The 20,467-nt window shown below is 34.2% G+C and overlaps 1 protein-coding gene across 5 annotated transcripts in view; it reads right to left on the bottom strand.

Moving 5' to 3' along the window:
- Nucleotides 1–5,025: 5,025 nt before the first annotated feature.
- The window catches only part of LOC130664988 (arrestin domain-containing protein 3), a 63,954-nt gene continuing 48,512 nt past the window's right edge, over nt 5,026–20,467 (bottom strand). For 3 of the 5 annotated variants that reach the window (XM_057465216.1, XM_057465215.1, XM_057465214.1), the window contains exons 5-6: nt 9,844–10,065; nt 5,027–8,835 (exon numbers count right to left, since the gene is read on the bottom strand). In XM_057465216.1, the coding sequence (XP_057321199.1) occupies nt 8,644–8,835; nt 9,844–10,065 (414 nt within the window). In that variant the 3' untranslated portion in view covers nt 5,027–8,643. Of the gene's footprint in view, nt 8,836–9,843; nt 10,066–20,467 lie in introns of all 5 variants that reach the window. The other 2 variants (XM_057465219.1, XM_057465218.1) reach the window with 1 other exon arrangement.

Consider the following 20,467-nt stretch of genomic DNA (forward strand, 5'->3'; position numbering starts at 1 on the left):
AATTTTTTAAGAAAACTACAAAATTCTGAAAAAAAAACAGTTCGTGGTAAGAGCTGAACTTTAACTTTTTTTTCAGGGGGGGGGGGGGGGGTTAAAATCTTCAATGCTACGTCCAGACTGACGAACATAAGTTATTCAGTCTCTTAATTGCGAGTCAAGACACTTAAGCCATCTACTCAGGTAGCGAGGACTTCGCTATTTAGTGTCGAGTATGTCAATATACGGAAATATGATGTACGAGGTGAATGGATGTGTCTTATCACTTGATAAATGAACAAATAATTGAACTTACAGTTGGTTTATTCAATGTAATGATTGCCAGGATACAAGATTCGGCTGAGCTGGAGATCAAATTTTAGTTGATAAAGATTCGGTTCAAAATAAATTGTTGTCAAGTGGCTTGATGCTCGGTTATGATTCTTGATTATTGAGAATTGCTGATGTAAATGAGCAAAGAGGTTTACTTCTATGGAGTTATTGACAATCTGTCTGAATACACTTTTCAATATGATAAAATTTATTTAAATGGGCACTGATAAAAAAGAAACCTTTGAGTCAACTAGGTATGAGTTGAGCCAAATACGCCACGACTTTGATTGAAAGGCCACACGTATTTGAAGGGAATCATCTACTCAAGTACATGGCGTACTTGTGAATATATCATTTGTATTTGCGATAACTTTTACGCACTTGATTAAAAAATATATGTAATTGAGTCAACATACTAGATACTTTATCTCCCCTACTTTTGCTTTTGTTTCTACAATACTTTAATTTGATGCAAAAAATGATGATATTCTATCTATTTTTTTGAAATTCGAGTAAACTTACATTAAGTTCTAAGAATATCATTTTTTCTCAACCCGATTGCATTATATCTTTCTTCTAAAACACCGTAAATTGTACGAAATTCATATAACGTTACTGCAATTTATTCAAGTTCTCGAGTTATTAATGATTGATCTTGCATCAAAATAAAACTTTGTAGAATAGAGTGGAACCAGAGTGTATCTATAGTGAATACATACCTAAACCAGGCTGTATCCAAATACCCTAAATATAATTATAAATTCGATACTCTAGAACGTTTTCCTTTAACAAAATCGTAAAACTAACATACACGGGTCTCACTTTGATGTTAATTAGTCAATAATTTGTTTAATAACTGAACACATTTCTTATAATTATTAATAAAAACAATAGTAACAATAAATCGTGAGCATGACTCTAAAATGTAACAATATTCTCATAATTCTCTCAGATGTTAAACATTTTCTTTAATCAAAATAGTAGCATAATACCTCAAGACTTCGGCTCAAACTCGATTAATTAATTATAATAATTATTTCATACCTGATTACTGATGAATAAATATCAAGTAACGTTTTACACTGTTTAAATAATACTTCTGTTGCAATAATCTTAATCTGTAACTTTCCGCAATGCCTTGAACTATAGCATCATTACTGCACACGTCTACTCGCTTCAAGCGACTAGAGTCAAATGCTCACGTCCGTACTTTTCGAAGGTCTCCCTTCGACTTCTTTTTTTTTTCTCTCCATCCTCAAAATTCAAATCCCCAGACTAAATCTTATCGTTATCAAATACTGACCTCTATACCCTTAATTCATAAATCAAACTCAATCTTTACTTTATCGGTAACTGTAGGCTCAAGTCGCCACCAAACGTACTCACTAAACTCATTCTGAGTATGGATATCCTTGGCAGTTGCTCTCCTGGAACAGACTTCAGCTGGGATCATAAAACTTAAAACTAAGTGACCCATGACTTCCTCAGTGGTACAAGTGGTCATGACTTGTCCTCTGAAGCCTGTCAGACTAATAATTAAAAATGACCAAATGGCTCCCACAACAGCAACGGTCACAAAATTACTGTTGAGGCCTGCCAAACCAAAACTCCAAAACTGATCCCATTCTGCATCCGTCAAATTTCTTATACACTTGAGCGCTAGCATTTCAGCTAGACCTCTGCAATCAACCAAGAAGTCTCAGAGGGATAGATACAGGGTGACTAATTAAAGTCCCGCTCCACGGTAACACTGACTCGTCCACATACTCAAAATACCAAATCCAAAACCCAAACTTTATCATTTCCTAAACTTTAATCGCGACCCATATTCCATATTCAATTTCCATAATTCTGATTCTAATTCTTTACTATAATTTTTCTTACAAAAACCCATATCTGTAACCAGACGTTACTCCATATTAAATTCTTAAACTATAACTTGAATCAAAAATCTGTATCAAAATCATAAATTACTGTAAGCTCAATTATAAGTCTTGAGTTACCATGCTCGTAAATACAATAACACTCGTTGCTGTTTGTGATGTTCACTTTGATTTGACCCCCATACGAAAAAAAACGTCACAACATATTTATATATTAGGATGCTTCATTTCGGAGCCAAATTTTTTTTTTTCAAGTGCATGTGGAAAAAACCATAGTTCAACACAAAAAAAAAATTTCGCGCAAGAAAAAAAATTCTATGTCGATTACAGACCTAGCTCATTGAAAAATTCGATTTTCCCATTTAAATAATATGGAAAAAAATTTCTTTTTAGCTTCAAGTATTTTTAACCTCGTTAACAAATCAATAGATCAAATGGACTAATACATATTTTTGTAGGAAATTGAACGCTCTACAAAAAAGGTCTCATCATTTTTCGATAAATCCATCTATTCAAAAGTTATTAGAGCTCGAAGTAAAGTTGGAGACCTTTTTACTTTTCCGGTGAAACTATCAGACTTATCACAAAATTTTGTGAGGTATTTTTTGTTGATAATTTCATTCTCTACAAATTATTATCAGCAAAGTTTTTTTAAATTCCGCATTGTTTTCTAGTTATTTTCATTTCAATGTCGAGTCGAAATCGATCAGAACCACTTTTTTAAGAGCTTGAAATTAAAATGAAAATAACTAGAAAACAATGCGGAATTTGAAAAAACTTTACTGATATTAATTTGTAGAGAATGAAATTGGCAACAAAAAAGATTCCATAATATTTTGTGATAAGTCTGATAGTTTCACTGGACAAGTAAATCGATCTCCAACTTTACTTCGAGCTCTAATAACTTTGAAACAGATGGATTTATCGAAAAATGATAATAGACCTTTTTGTAGAGCGTTCAATTTCCTACAAAAATTTGTTTTAGTCCATTTGATCTATTGATTTGTTAACGAGGTTAAAAATACTTGAAGCTAAAAAAAAAAATTTCCTATGTTATTTAAATGGGAAAATCTAATTTTTCAATGAGCTAGGTCTGTAATCGACATAGAATTTTTTTCATGCGCGAAAATTTTTTTTTTTTGTGTTGAAATATGGTTTTTTCCACATGCATTTATAAAAAAAATCTGGCTCCGAAATGAAGCACCCTAATATATATATATATTGAGACAAATCGCCTTTTCTCTTTGCGATTCTTACCAGCAGCCACCAGGATTCGCGGGTTGAACCCTGGTTTAGGCTGGCCTCTACGAAATTTTTAACTACTGGGACAGAGCAATGGGCTAGGATCCTTGCAAAGAACCCGCACTTGTCCAAAATCGGCAACCCTCGCAAATTTGAATCACGGTGAAAACACCGTATAAGTGTAAACACCGTGGATCCACCGTGGTTACACAGTGGGTTTGTTCCATTTCACCACCGGGTATACACAGTGTATCCACTGTGATTACGCGGTGTACCCACCGTGATTCCACAGTGGCTTGACCACTGTGTATACACGGTGTTTCCACCGTGATTACGCGGTGTATCCACCATGATTCCACGGTGGCTTTGTGCTATTTCACCACCGTGGTTCCACGGTGTATCCACCGCGTAATCACAGTGGAAACACCGTGTATACACAGTGGTCAAGCCACCGTGGAATCACGGTGGATACACCGCGTAATCACAGTGGTAAAATGGAACAAACCCACCGTGTTTCCACCGTGATTCAAATCTGCGAGGGAACGTATGTATAAAAACTTATCAACTTACCTCACGGCTTATTATAAATTATAGATTTTTCTTATAGATTTCTAATTATTATGTATGACTTAACTAACAATACTTGTGGTTTATTTAATACTCTGACCAGTATTTTAGGATATAGATAGGACGAAAGACGAGGTATAATGTAAAGGATTTACTATGAGAATTATGCAAGTTTATTGCCAATCGTAACAAAATTTAACTACTTACAGTAAGGTTTCCGCAGAATACAATGAAATTGGCCCTGTTTCGACCGTTGGATATCCACGTGGAATAACTTCGCTTACACATTAACTTTATTACGTAATTTTAATATCACCATCGCGAGTATATCGCCAGTAACGTATAGTATTTTCAATAGACTTAATTTGATTTATAATCACTAACTAATAAACAATAAAAAATATACATTGCAAATTAATTGCCAGATATGAATATAAGGTTTACAGAATGTATATAGAATATGCGAATATTGCAAGTAAATTGCCTGAATTGATACGGGATAATTAATATAGAGAACGTCTAAACGCAAGTTGATCCAGGATCGAAGTGTCTCACCAATAATTTCGGGTCTCGGACCTGCCGGTGAACTTTGTCCCCACTTCACCCTCACGGACATGCGTCGACGTAAAGACTCGCCATGTGACCACGGCACTATGACGTACAATATCAGACGGCATCAAGACAGATAAAAACGGGAACCGCAAGGCTGAGGACGACGAAGACAATTCACATTGTCTCAATATATATATGTAAAATATGGAATTTTTTTAATTTTTCAAAAAAAAAATTATTGTACCGATTTAACTAGATGTAACTTTTATATGAAAAGAGATGTCTTATTCTTGGTTGTTCCATCTGAAAACTTGCTCGATCGCCTTTAATTTTCACTATACAACTCATTGATTTAACGATTTATTCATTGAAATTTTTAAAATTTAGCTATTGCATTAGTACTTCTACTTTTCAGTTGATTCATGAAACTGTTCGAATTTATATTATTGCTGTGTAACACTTTTAAAATAAAATGATTTTCATTCAAGTGGTTGTATTCAATTTTGTTTTATTGAGAGTATATAAATCATATGATATATCAATAACACGAATAATATCAAAGATGACAATAATACGATGGTAATAATAATACAGCTATTTTACATATTTTTCCCTAATTTTATTCTCTATACTGTATTTCTTATCGTACTTTATCAGGATTTGTCGGTATTTTCATTTGAGAGGTTGAAATAAGCAATCATTAAGAAATCTACTTCTATTTCGGCTGCCGAATGGCCTTTTTAATTATATTAAACTATATACAATTCTATATACTCATATACAATTTCTTTTACCCGGGAATTCCGTATTATATTTTGAATTAGAATCTTTCGGAAACTATCTAAAATTGAAGTAGCGTTACCGCAAAGTCTATCATTTACCGTACACTACCGGATTACGGTAATTCGCACCAAATAATATACGTTATTAATTTATGCCCGGAAAAAAAATGTATACATAGTTAAATATTATTATATATAATTATTTGAAGTTCTATATAATTGAATACAATACCAATTACAGAATTAATTATTTATTGGTTCATTGGTATTCAAATAAACACAAATAACTTCCAATCTTAAATAGTTGATTCGGCACAGAGGTTAACAAATCAAACTTTAAATCGGTTGACCTCGGGATAGAGCATATGAGCTAACAGGTTTTAAACTCCCCATTGTTTCAAAAAAAATTTAATAACCAAGTCAAGATTGGATTCAAATAATATTTTTTTTTTTTACAACCCTATGTATTCAAAAGATGTCAAGAATCGTCGTAAACTGAATAAAATGGGTCAGCCTAGTGGTCACTGGACGTGCTTCATAACATGACGGTCGTGGGTTTGAGACCCGTCACGGGTCAATTTTCAAAAGTACTTTTCAGTCAGTAAACATTAATTATACAATAATACTAACAAAATGAGTCAATTTAAAATCGAATTATCATTATTTTCATTTTTTTAAATTAATTTTAGAAATTGTGCTTGCTCAGGCCCGATCATGGCTGGCCAATATTCAGGCATCATCATGCATGAGATTAACGCATGATCATGTATGATCAAGTCTGATAATTTTTTCCCAGGTAATCTGTGTGAATTACAGCACACACTAAGAGCCGGTACAACTAGTCGATAAAATTCGATCTATCACAAGTTGAAGACAAATTTTTAGATTAACAATATAATTGTAAATAGCTAGAATTTTTTTGTTGCTAAAAAAATTTGATGTAGTGTTTGTTGGCGTTAATTTATTGAAATACATAAATCATTGAAATGTTGTTTTTGACTTATTTTTAATCGGTAGTGAAATTTACAAAAACAAAAAAACGAAATTTTTTATTCTCATCATATCAATCTCTAATAATTTCTTTAAATGGCTACACAATTAATATTTGAAAAGTTCCAAATTACTTCCAATCCAAAGGTAGTGCTTTGTAATATTATCATAACGACAATAACGTAATGGAATAAACTACAGAATAAAAAACAAAAAAAGAAATTGACATAACTATATGTTAATAACAACGTACTAACAAAGTTCTAACTAAAAAAAAAAAGTATAAGCGTTCATTTTTTGGGATACTTAGTGTGTTGGTTATTTTGCCTTGATGATAATATTACATGCTATCCCAATGTTAATCTGATTTTGATGCATCAAATTGTAATATATTTTCTGAAAAATTTTTGTTTCGAAAACTGATGATGTTTTATTACATTTGATAATAGCTAATGGTATGAATAAACACAAATAGTCCAGTCGATGCGCACGAAAAAATGGTCAAAGATCATTTTTTCGGTGGGTAAAGATCGATTTTGAAAAATTTTTTTTTCAAAATACTAGAAAAAATATAAGGAAAAAAGTTACCATAAATTTGGAGGGTGATCTTTTTTTTTTTATAAAAAAATTAGATGTAAAATGAAATATCTCTAAAAGTATTGAGAAGTTATCGAGACAAACTGGTATCATTGTTTTTGGGATTTAATAACGAACAAAATGAATTTTGAACGAAGTCTCTACGACGAATAGTTGCTGAGATAAAAATTATTAAAGCGCGAAAAACGAAAAAGCGCGTCATTTCGTTCGCGCGCGGATAAACAAAAGAGTGTAACTCGGCAGCAAATCGATATTTTAACAATTTTTTTTTATTATTCTCTTAGTAAATCATATATCAACCATAAAAAAATTTGGTAACTTCCAAAAAAATTTTTTCGAATTTTAAATTTAAAAAAAGTAAAAATCACTTTTTGTTAAATAAAAAATAGAAAAAATGAAAAATAAATAAAATGACCTAATGGATAATTTTGTTTAAACCATTACCCAAATAATTACGGGTAATGACAGTTAAAAAAAATTTTTTTTTCATAAAAAAACCGGTTTTGAAAATTTTTTAAATTTATCAACAATTAAAAAAAAAAAAAAAGTTTTTTTTTGATACGACAGAAATTCATCTCGCGAAATTCTGAATCGAATGGTATATACGAATTTTTGTCGATTTTTCGAAATTTTTCCTTTATAATTTTCAATACAAGGACTTAGAAAAATTTCTTGCTACGGGACTTTAAAAAAATAGGACTTCGGATATCTTCGGGAATTGCTAGAGAGAGAAAGTAGGCATAAGACGTAGTGTCGTTTTCTAACGGATAACGACTACTTTCTCTCTCTAGCAATTCCCGAAGATATCCGAAGTCCTATTTTTTTAAAGTCCCGTAGCAAGAAATTTTTATAAGTCCTTGTATTGAAAATTATAAAGGAAAAATTTCGAAAAATCGACAAAAATTCGTATATACCACTCGATTCAGAATTTCGCGAGATGAATTTCTGTCGTATCAAAAAAAAACTTTTTTTTTTTTTTTAATTGTTGATAAATTTAAAAAATTTTCAAAACCGGTTTTTTTATGAAAAAAAAATTTTTTTTAACTGTCATTACCCGTAATTATTTGGGTAATGGTTTAAACAAAATTATCCATTAGGTCATTTTATTTATTTTTCATTTTTTCTATTTTTTATTTAACAAAAAGTGATTTTTACTTTTTTTAAATTTAAAATTCGAAAAAATTTTTTTGGAAGTTACCAAATTTTTTTATGGTTGATATATGATTTACTAAGAGAATAATAAAAAAAAATTGTTAAAATATCGATTTGCTGCCGAGTTACACTCTTTTGTTTATCCGCGCGCGAACGAAATGACGCGCTTTTTCGTTTTTCGCGCTTTAATAATTTTTATCTCAGCAACTATTCGTCGTAGAGACTTCGTTCAAAATTCATTTTGTTCGTTATTAAATCCCAAAAACAATGATACCAGTTTGTCTCGATAACTTCTCAATACTTTTAGAGATATTTCATTTTACATCTAATTTTTTTATAAAAAAAAAAAGATCACCCTCCAAATTTATGGTAACTTTTTTCCTTATATTTTTTCTAGTATTTTGAAAAAAAAATTTTTCAAAATCGATCTTTACCCACCGAAAAAATGATCTTTGACCATTTTTTCGTGCGCATCGACTGGACTAAAAGTTTTACTTGAGTTTCATGAGACTAATGCCAGTTGAAAAATATTAGTATGTTAATATTCAATAGGCCAGTATATTAATAAATTATTCTTCGACTTCAAGAGCCTTATCATCAAGCCAAGGCCTGAAAATTGGTAATGTAGAAGGATAATGAGCTCCTCTCTTGGATGAAGCACTTGAGACCAAGCCCCCCTCTTGTCGAAGTGGATAAGTTGCTAATATGATTGGTATTTGAAGCTTTATCTCTTTATCCAGACCTTTTGGACTTATAACAAACTGTAACAAAATGATACCTATGTAGTTGATCGGTTTGATACATTTGAAGTCGTGATTGATGCATTTTATTGAGTTCTAGAACTGATTATAATTTGAAATCGATCGGCTCAGTCATTTTTAAGATGTTTCGAAAAAACCGTTTTTTACCATTTCTGTCTCCAACGATTACTCTCTAACAAATCAACCGATTGAGATGTCTGTGGCGGCAATCGGTGCGTATTATTAAAATCTAGAGCTGATTAAATTTTGAAATCGATTCATTAGGTCATTTCTGAGAAATTTCAAAAAAATTTGTTTTTTTTTTTCGTATTTTTTAACTTTCTCAGAGTCTATTTGATTGAATAATCTGAAATTTTCAGAAAAGTTAAGGGTTATTCAGCTCTTTTGATGCCGCAAGAACCATCTGAATCAGTGACTTCATTAGAAATTTATATAAAGTTTACACACACCAATACAGACATACACACACATACACACATACACGCATACAGACACTCGGACATCATTCTGAAAAAAGTCAGAATAGCTTTCTAGGACCTCAAAACGTCGATATCTAATGAAAATTCAATTTTCGTGAATCGAGGTGAAAACAACAACTTCCCGAATTTTTAGAAAATCGTCGATTTTCATAGCGGGAAGTTGAAATGATAATTTAACAAATATAGGTGAGTCGAATTTTTTAAATATTCAACTTCTCAAAATATAGCATGAGCGTTCGAGGCGTGTACTTTCAGAATTTCCAAATTTTTTTTTTGAATTTCAGTCAATGATTATCGATATTTCATTGCTTGAGAGATTTTTCGTAGAATAAATCTGACGAATGAAATTTATAACTCCACGGATATTTTGTCCAAGGACATTTTGTCTCAAGGATATATTTTCTAGGGATTATAACGCACCGAATCAAGTATTTATTACTAGCACACTCGCTTCAAACTCACTCAATACATCACACTCCTGTAGACTAGCTACTCTTACTCGAATGCCCAATATTCTATCAATACTTACATAAACATGATAGAGTATATTAATCAAATGACATCCTCGAAGATTCGTTGGTGGTAAAGGCGGCACGTACATTTGTTCATTCAACCATTCTTCACCTTCACCTGGTCGAATTTTTCCTCGAGATACGCTAGCAAGTTCTCTTGTTTCACTGGCTAGAATTTTACCTCTGCATAAATATTGAATTGTTTCTGTCAATGATGCTTTGGTGGATTTCATTGTAACCTGAAAGTTTTGAAAGGCTGGGCTAAATATCTTGAACTATGTTCGTATTTATTTATTCAATAAATGCATTTTAATCTCCTTTCCCATAACATCATATGATATTTTACAAAAATTATTCTTGCAAATAAGGTTGAAATGTAAAATTCACACATGATTCAAATTAAACATTTTTTTAACTAAATCAGATAGTACATTTCTAAGTATAAGATTTCATGCATTAACTTGTAAAGGGGTAAATTGGATTTACCGCGTAAAATTTTAATTTAAATAAAATCTATTATTTATACTGTCGATACAGTTGCAATACCACCCAGGGTTATTCCGATTAGGATGCGACTACTCGACCGGGGAGTGAAAATTGGAGGCTCGTCAGTCAGTCCCCGATTAGAATTTATTCCGTAAGTCATTATAAAGGGGAAACGGAACGAAAACGGATTTATCACCGGAACGACCGGACCGTCAAGACGTCCAAGTTAGTGACTAAAATTCAAACGCAAAGTAGACGCCACCATAAGATGCCATTATCAGACGCAGTTAAATTATATCAAGGAATTAATCATCTTGGACTCGGTTTCTATTGTGTGGAACCACGCGATAATTTTCTAAACTTGTTAACAGATACCAGGAGGGTAGCTGGTGTTTCTTTTCAAAATTACTTATTGGGTCTGAATAACAGGTGAAGGAGAGAACGAGGGTATATGAGAAAGAAAGAAAGATTAGATTAGATTAGATAACAGTTTATTGTTCATTGGGTTGAACAAAATAGTACAAAAATTTAGCAACAAATAAGAAACAATCAAAAATATAAAGCAGTTAATACAGTGTGTGTATATAATACAAGTTAACAAAGAATTTGTTAAGACATCACTTAGCGATTTCAATTTTCAAATTGAGATTTAACGAGTTTATCACAATCTATCCACCGGCTTCTTGCTGTAAAAGCCAGTTATGTAGAGCAGTCTTGAATGCCGATGTGCTCTGAGTAAGTTTCAGAGAGTCAAGAAGATCGATCCACAGATAAGGACCAGCAATGGAAAAGGCAGCTCTGTAGGCATCAGTTCGATGATTGGGTACAACAAGAGTAGATGCTGAAATTTGGCTACATAGTGGTCTAGCAGGAACATGAGCAAGTAGCAAATCAGTCAGATATGGTGGGCGACGGTATAGATAAGCATTCCTAACCCCAATGATTGAGGAACGAGATCTTGCTTGTCCAACTGATAGCCAGCCGAGATCAACTCTAGCTTGAGTGATAGGAGAGTCCCACAGAAGTCCCAGAATAAATCTAACACCCTTGTTAACCAATCTCTGGAGTTCGGTGTCCAAGACCGACCCAATGCCATGCAGGACAGCTGAACAGTAGTTGACGTGTGGCAGAACTAAGGCATTTACCAGGTTCTTGCGAGTATTCCTATCAGTGGAAGTACGCAAGCCATAGAAATCATAAAGCGCAGAGTTAATCTTGGCAGTCACAGTTTGGAATTGAGGATGACTCCCAGGTTACGCACCGATGAAACGAACCCAACATTGATACCGTCACAGCCAAGTTTGAAAGCAAAGGTGTCAATAGAACCCTGCGGAACACCAATATTAGTACGAAACCAGTCAGTAAGTTCACCACCATCGGGCTTTACAGCTTGCTCTCTACCAGAGACATAGGACATAATCTAGCAAGCAGCAGACGAAGAAAATCCAATTGTTATGAGCTTGCGTATTAGCAGTCTAGGAACAACTGTGTCAAAGGCCTTGGAAAAATCGAAGAGAACCAGAATTGTAACCATACGCTTATCCATATTGTATCCCACGTCATTAAGCAGTTTTAGCAAGGCTGTTTGAGTGCTATGTCCAGTGCGGAAGCCGCATTGAAGTGGATCAAGTAGATTATATTCATCAAGGTACAGCGATATCTGATTAAAGACAACCCTTTCCAATACCTTACCCAAAATAGGTAGCAAAACAATCGGCCAATAGTCATTAGGTGTTGAGGGTGTCGAGACCTTGTTGATTGACACTATTATAGCCCTTTTCTAAGCATCAGGAAAGGTATTGCCACTTAAAGACGCATTGAAGATACACTTTATGTGACCCAGGACCGTAGGTAAGATAGCCAACAACATCTTCCTAGATATTCCATCGGCTCCAACTGCATCAGTGCTTACAGAGGTTAAGATTTTACGAACTTCATCTGCATTAGTCTTTTTAAATTGTAGCTCAGGTTGCAAGCCTGATTTGGTTGCTGGTTCTGTAAAGTGATGCACTGTAGATGACTGGGATATGGCCGCGAAAGTCATATTAAGTACAGTGAGATCAACGGCGAGGGGCTTAGGACTAGTGTCCTTGAGCAAGCCAAGCTTCCACAGCTCCAACCACAGAGAGAGATTAGATTAGATTAGATTGGTTGTTTATTGTTCATATGGTTAAACAAAAAATTTACATTAGAAGCAAAGCAATAGCTTTGCAGTATTAATAATAAGAAGACCATTTTTTTACATTATAGCATGTTAAAGAATTTTACTACAATACTAGAGATAATAGAGATAAGTGAGTTAATACATGTAGATTAATAGATAAATATACTGCAGTTTCAAATATTGATAAGATAATAAGATTTGCCTGTGTGATAAATAACACACTGGCTAATCGGTAACTCAAGTCACCGAATAGTCATCGTCTGAATTCAAAAGCCAAGTGATCAGTTTTGTCTTGAAGGTAGCAGAATCACGTACAAGTTTAATATCATCCAGCAGGCTGTTCCAGAAGTACGGTGCTGTTACCGCAAATGCTGCATTATATGAGCTTATCCGGTGATTTGGAACCGTCGAGGTAATTGCAGCACTTTGATTACGCAGTGTACGAGCAGCTGTGTATACAGATATAAGTTCAGCAAGATACTATAACGTTCCCTACTATTTTCCACAACCCACGGCGAAGTGTGGTGTGTTCAAAATAGCCGTTATGGCTCACCGATGGTAAAAAAACTGAAAATAAAATAATAAACAAAAATAAATATCCTTTGGAGCTGTCCACAATCCCCACTGGACACACAGCTCTGCTCAGGTTGGGTCAGAAAACCGGATTGAGCGCCAGTTCGTGTACCCCCCACGAACAAGATTTACTCAATAATGAATTAAAAATGAAAATGAAAAATGAAATAAAAAAATCAGAGAGCAGTTTCAGATGTAGGAAAAGGATAGCAAAAAAGAGAAAGCATACAGTAAATAAACAATATAAATTAAATAAATCCCGGGTTGGTAGCCATTTATCAACCCAATATATTTTAAATTATAATATTATTCCCATCGAGTATTAACAAAACAATAATGCAAGTAATAATAATTTACTTCAAAATAAACGCTTCACCAATGGTCAAGTAACGCAAAATAATAGTTCTAATAATTGTACGACTTGATATCACTCGCACGTGATAGCAAATAAATATAAATAATTATAAATAATAATGTTGTGCACGCTTAATATAATTTAACCACAATTTATAATTAGATAATACGCCTAAATCATTTAATACTTTAAACAATTGTAAATATTTACCGCAAATAATAAATGATCGCTGATAATAATAGTAAATATTTACAGCAAAAATAATGAATACTCACAAATAGTATTTCCGCAATAAATCACCAGTGTTCACAAATAATAATTAAATAGTTATAAATAATCAACGCAAAATAATAAGAAATAATCACAAATAATAATTACACAAATGTAAATATTTACCGCAAATAATAATTGATCACTGATAATAATATTGAATATTTAACGCAAAATAATAAATGGTCAATGAAAATATTTAAATAAGTGTAAAATATTTAACGTAAAATAATAAATGATCACTGAGAAGGTTTGAATAATTGTAAAATATTTAACGCAAATAATAATTACACAAATGTAGATATTTATCGCAAATAATAATTGATCACAAATACTATTATCGCCATAAATCACAAGTGCTCACAGATAATAGTTAAATAATTCGTAAATATCTACCGCAAACAAAATAAACATTACCAATAACACTCAAAATGATGGTGAATAATAAATGTAAAGATTCTTAGATATTTACCGCTAAACCATATGAACGGTCACCATTTAATTATTCAATAATAAAAAATAATAATTATGGGATATTTAAGTTTTGCAAAATTTACTGCTGGGACAAACAAGTACGCAATCAGTTATATGTATAAACGTTACTGTTAAATACTGCGCCCTCTCTCACTCACACTCGTGAGATATACAAATGGCCACCAACGCGGGAACAAATTATACGCCAATGTATAAAGCACAAAGGTACTTACAGTCATCATCAATATATAGAACTCGTACAGGCTCCATTGGTTGCAATTATCAATTTTCCAATACTTATTGAAAACAACAAAAACGATTTTACTGCCCAAATGACCAACAACTACTTTATATTTATTTAACAATTGCCAAATGGCGTCTCAAATGCATAACACAGGCAACAGGCACACACCCTGCTCGTACAAAAGATTATCCACGTCTGACCACGGCAGCACGTGTTTTTCACGCTGGCACTTCGGCCGACGCCATTTTGCGATCTATCTCACTCTAACCAATGGAGAAATATACCTGCCGCTAATTTTTACAACGCACCAACATAATGCATGACTTGTTTTCGTGTAATTTGGCCCATTCCCGACATTAAATGGCCACCCGCACATTTCAGAGCCAATTATTGATATGATTTACAGATAAATCTCGCATTGATTTATTCATAAAACTAGTAAATTTATTTATAATAAATAAATTTACCGATTCCAATTGTTGCGTTTAGGCGCATGCGTCAACCAACCAAAATAATCATAAGCATATAAATAAAATGCGCAATTATTTATCCCAGCGCCAATAAAATCCATTTATATGTTTATAAAAATCAGTAAATTTTCCTGATTCAGACGCAATTTACACCTAAGGAATCAAGCAGATAGTAAAGATACAATAATTAAAACAAAATAGTACATAAAATAATAATAATAATATTTGAGACGTGTGAGCAGCGTGTGCTGCCATCTGTTGCCCCACCCGACCTAATGCGAAGCTGCCGCGATATTTAAATATCGTGACAATACGAAGGAGTATGCTCATAAATTACCGTCCAGGTGATGTTCATCATACTTCGTGCTCTAGCTTTGCGGACAGTAAGCCAGTTTAGGTCTTTTCTGGCCTGCGTTATGTGGGCATCCCAGGGTAGGCCCAGCACGAAGCGAATACCTTCATTTGCAAGATGTTGTAGCTTACCGTCAAGTACAGAGCCCAGACCATATATTACTGCTGAACAGTAGTTGATGTGCGGCTGTATAAGTGCATTTACTAATGTTTTGCGCATATTCACATCAGTAATGTGACGCAAATTGTATAGCTTATACAGGGATGAGTTCACTTTACTGGTTACAAGCTTGACATGATCCTCGAAGGTCAACTTGGATTCAATAATGACACCAAGGTTTCGGACGCTGGAAACAATAGGAATATCAATTCTATCACAGCCCAAGCCGATTTGTGAGGTATCAATAGCGTTGATAAAGGACCTTGTGCCCATCAAGATAGCCTTTGTCTTTCCTAGGTGAAGTTGTAACCGATTTTTGACTGCCCAGTTTTTAATGCTAGCAATGTTAGAATTCAGCTTCTGCACGCAGCTCTCGAGCTCATATGGGTAACAGGCAAGATATATTTGCAAATCATCTGCATACAGCAAGCGCTTACAGAACCGAATGCACATTCCGATATCATTTATAAATAGTGAGAAGAGTAATGGCCCTAGTATAGAGCCTTGAGGGACGCCTATGTCGGTGTACTTCCAGTCTGTTAGATTCCCATCAGTGTCCTTGACTGCCTGAAAACGCCCGGTAAGGTATGAGGTAACCCACGTAGCAGCTGGCGCAGAAAAACCGATCATGGTAAGCTTACTAATGAGTAGCAGTGGATCGACTGTGTCGAAAGCTTTTGAGAAATCAAACAGCACCAAGAAGGTGACCATGCGTTTGTCCATGTTAAAGCGAACATCGTTGATAAGCCTTAATAAAGCAGTATGAGTGCTGCGTCCCTTCCTGAAGCCACACTGAAGCGGGTCGAGTAGTTCATAGTCGATTAGGTACTCTGTAACTTGATGGAAGACTATCCTTTCAAGTACTTTGCCAAGAAATGGTAAAAGAGCGATAGGCCGATAGTCAGTGAATTTAGAAGGTGTTTGGACTTTATTTATAGGAACGATAATAGCTTTTTTCCAGTTGTCAGGGAAAGTAGAGTCCCTTAAAGACTTGTTTAACAATTCAGTAATGGGTTCAAGTATTGCAGGTAGAGATTCCACGACCATCTTCTTCGAAACACTATCTGCACTAACCGCATCAGATTTGATGGACATAATGGCCCGTTTTACTGTGACAGAAGTAACTTCGCCTAGGACAAACTCTGGTTGCTCACCAATCTTGACAGCAGGTTGAGATTCGTCCGAAACCACACGCCTGGAGACGTTAACAAAAGCCTTCAAAACTCAGCAGGATCAACAGCTAGTGGTTTGGGGCTGTTATCTTTGAGAAGTTTAAGCTTACTAAGTTCTTTCCACATAGCACCTGCAGATAAACCATTCAGCTTGTTTTTATAGTAGCAAATCCTGGCATCAAGAAGCTTCTCTCTGTGCAGATTCCGCTCATACCGATAAAGCAACAGATCTCTATAGGATCTGTTTCGTTGAAAAAGTTTTTATATTTTCCGAACCTTGAGTACAGACGCATGTAGCTCAGGCGTTATCCATGGTGTCATTTTTGAACAATCAATGATGACTTGGCGACAAGGAGAAAAATTGTCAACGTGGGAAATAAATCTGCAGGTAAATGAGTCCGCTGACTGGCTAACTGTATGCTCAGACAAAAGTATCTGCATAAAGTCCTGACAAAAAAGTACAGATAAAGCTGCCGGCGACGATAAGCCGTTTAGATGTCGAGTGACAATTTTCTTGCTTGTTGTGATTTGTCCAGCCAGCTGCATTTCAATGTATATCAGGTAATGTCCCGCTCCAAGAGGCCTGTCCGATTTGCCCCAGTTTGTGATATGATTTTGACTGTCAACAATGCACAAGTCGAGCCACGTTTCAGATTGCTTCGTAACATGAGTAACCCCATGATCAACCAATTTGAGTGAGCTGCTACTGATGAATGATTTGACGTATTGAGCATCAAAACTCAGTTGGAGCTGATCAGCATTGAAGTCTCCTAGAATGATTTTGTGGCTAAATCCATCCATTGCTGCAGCAAGTGTAGAAGCCAGATCAGAATTTGCTGTGAACGGGGCATGAGGTGGGCGATAGACGGCCGCAACCAGAACTGAAGCTGCTCTCCTTACAAGTACACTAAAATCACGAAATGCAGCAACGTAAACGTGCTAAAAATTATTGGGTGTTGGTTTTGTAAATTTCCTAAAGTTATTCCAAAAAAAAATTTTTTTGAAAATTTTTCTTTTTGAAAATTTTGTTTCGAAAAAAAAGTTTTTTATTTTTTGGAAATTTAAGCACTGTCTGCAATAAAATTGTGGAAAAAGCTCCGAAAAAATGTTTGTTTTCATCTTGTTAAAGATTATGAGCTTTTCAGAGCAAAAAACGTGATCCTTTAATTTTTTTAAAAATTCGATAGCGTGAAACAAAAAAACGGCTGGTTGGATTAATCTGGCTTTCTGCAGGGTTTTTGTGGACATATTGAACTGTAAAATGCACAGTCAACATTATCGATTTCCACAATATTTTCGTTTCAACGCTTGATTTTCCAAAAAACCACAAAAAGCTCTTTTTTTGTTGCATTTTTAAATTCATGTGACGATAGGAAAAAATTTTTTTTTCGAAAAAGCAATGGCTAATCATTGAAGGGAATTTATTCAAGTTTTTAAAACCCACCATTAACTTTCTGTGCGATCATTGGTTTCTGAGATATCGATAATCAAAGACAAAAGGATCCTTTTCCATTTGAAGACCGATATCTCGGCGAGAAGTGGACGTATCAAGGTCCATAAAAAAAGAAATTAAAGCTGAATAATGAAGGTATCCGATCCTCATAGTGGTTAAGCAAAAATAATTTTTTCCACGCCCGGAGACCAAAAAAAAAAAATTTTTTAAATTTGAAAATTTTTTTGTCGTTGGTTTTTCTAAGATTACTCAAAAACTGCTGACGCTAAAAAAATTTGAAGTTCTAATCCAAAAAGTAGATACTTGGAGCTACAATTTTCTTTTTTTTCTTTTCTTGTACGACCATTTCTCTCAAAGTTAGAGCCTGTTGAAAATCGCCTAAAAATTTAGAATTTTTTTTTGATCCTTTAATTTTTTCCATTAGTGTAGTTTACATATGATGTACTCTGGAACACCAGGTTGACCTGTCCAAATGATCGGGGGTTTATGGATGACAGATAAGTTTAAGGGGTCTACCCTCTTTAGAATTTTGAAAAAATCGAATTTTTTTTTTTGTATTTTTTGAAAGTATACATATTTAAAAGTATCATACTGAAAATTTATAAAGATCCGAGCAGTCTAACTGTACTTTTGGACGACGTTTTCGGAGCGGTACGGCCTACCTGCCTTTGTATTCATTAGCAGCTGCAACCTTTTTCAGGTATACTGACAAATGTATAATATTATAATATACTATCCATACTGAAAATTTTCATTTGGATGAAAATGTGCACTATAAAGAAGATGAAGGCATAATGTATGGTGCAGGCATCGCTGATTAGACGTAAGTAAGATTTTTTCACGATTTTTCGTTACAGAAAACTTTAAACGCGTTTTTCTCGGAATGACGTTTTTGGACGGCTTGTTGATAAAATCTCCGAAACTATTCAACCGAACCTTACCAAAATTTAACCACATGTTCTTGATAACTATAGCTATGGCGCATATTATACGATTTTTGAAATTTTGAGTTTAACTATTTATTTTTGGCAAAGAACGACGGAAAAAACGTGATTTTTCGTACTTTTTCGAAAAATGGCTGCCATTTTGTCATTTTTGAAAAAAAAAAAATCGTATGATATGCGCTATAGCCATTTACTTACTGAATCTAAAACTATTTTTTTTTTTTTTTTCAGATCATCCATTCCAGATATTTCATCAACAGCGCACACTCATCTTTTTTTTTGGACCAGTCTTCTCCCTCATTTTTATGTATAAAAACTGATTAAAATAAATATAAAAAAAATTTTCTTGTGTAATCAAATAGTGTATTTTTTAGGCCTAACACTTTTTATGTCCATATTTATGACGTATACCGGTCAAAAAAATTCGTGAAAATAGCCTTATCTTTGCCCGTCTAAAGAGGGTAGACCCCTTAAAGAATCATGAAAGTATATAGCGACTCCGCCTCCATGTGTATTCCGATCATTACGAACAACGTTGTAGTTTGGTATTTTAACAATTGTATCAGGTATTGTTTCAGCCAGCCAAGTTTCAGTAATGACGATGAGATGTTGTAGTGGGTTTGAGTCTAAAAATTGCAATATAACATCCATATGCGCTCTCAAAGAATTTGCATTAAGGCAGCAAGCCCTAAGAGTAGTTGTACCATTATCGCAATTGACTTCGTGGGATATTATCTTGCAGCGGTCTTAAAGATGTCGCCACCACCTATTCTGCAGTGTTGGGTTGTTGTTTGAAGCGTGGCAGATCAGCTTGACTAGAGATGATTTGGATTAGCGCACCATCCTCCTTTTTGACCATCACGGAATCATGTTTGGTTCAAATATATTTATACCCAAGCGATTTCAGCAACTTTTTAGCTTCTCCAAGCAACCTAAAGGTTTTACTCGAAAGTATCTCATTGACGTAGATATTAAAGTCATCTTTAAGATTGGCCATACCCTCATTGAAGAGTGAAGCCAAGTTAGGTTTAATCATAGACCACTTAAGAGCGCCAAATTTCTTCTTAGCATTTATTATCTCGATCATAGTAGCTGGAGAGGCAAGCTTCACTGCTATGGTGAGACGTCTTCGAGTTTAACGAGCATTACCACTGCTTGAAGCAGGCGTAGGAACAGTATCACTGGCTGCAGCATTATTTTTGTCAAGTATTCTGGTGTCCAGAATATTATCATTAGTTATTTGCAACCCCAGAGCTGCAAAGACAGCGTGAACCCATCTGCGATGATCAGAGAAGCAATCAATATCTGGGAAACCCGTTATGACAATTTCATTGGCACCGGGGTTTGTTTTCAGGGCCCTTATATTTGCGTTGAGCAAAATATTTTACATTGTACAGAGCATTGCAACCGAAGTCGCATAATTATGATTATTATAATAGCATTACATGTACGTATAAGCTGTGAAAAAAGAGATAATAAAACTAAAAAAAAAAAAAATACAAATATAAGCTAAAAAGAATACAAA

Source organism: Microplitis mediator, chromosome 3 (assembly GCF_029852145.1).
Source record: "Microplitis mediator isolate UGA2020A chromosome 3, iyMicMedi2.1, whole genome shotgun sequence".
NCBI classification, from domain to species: Eukaryota; Metazoa; Arthropoda; class Insecta; order Hymenoptera; family Braconidae; genus Microplitis; species Microplitis mediator.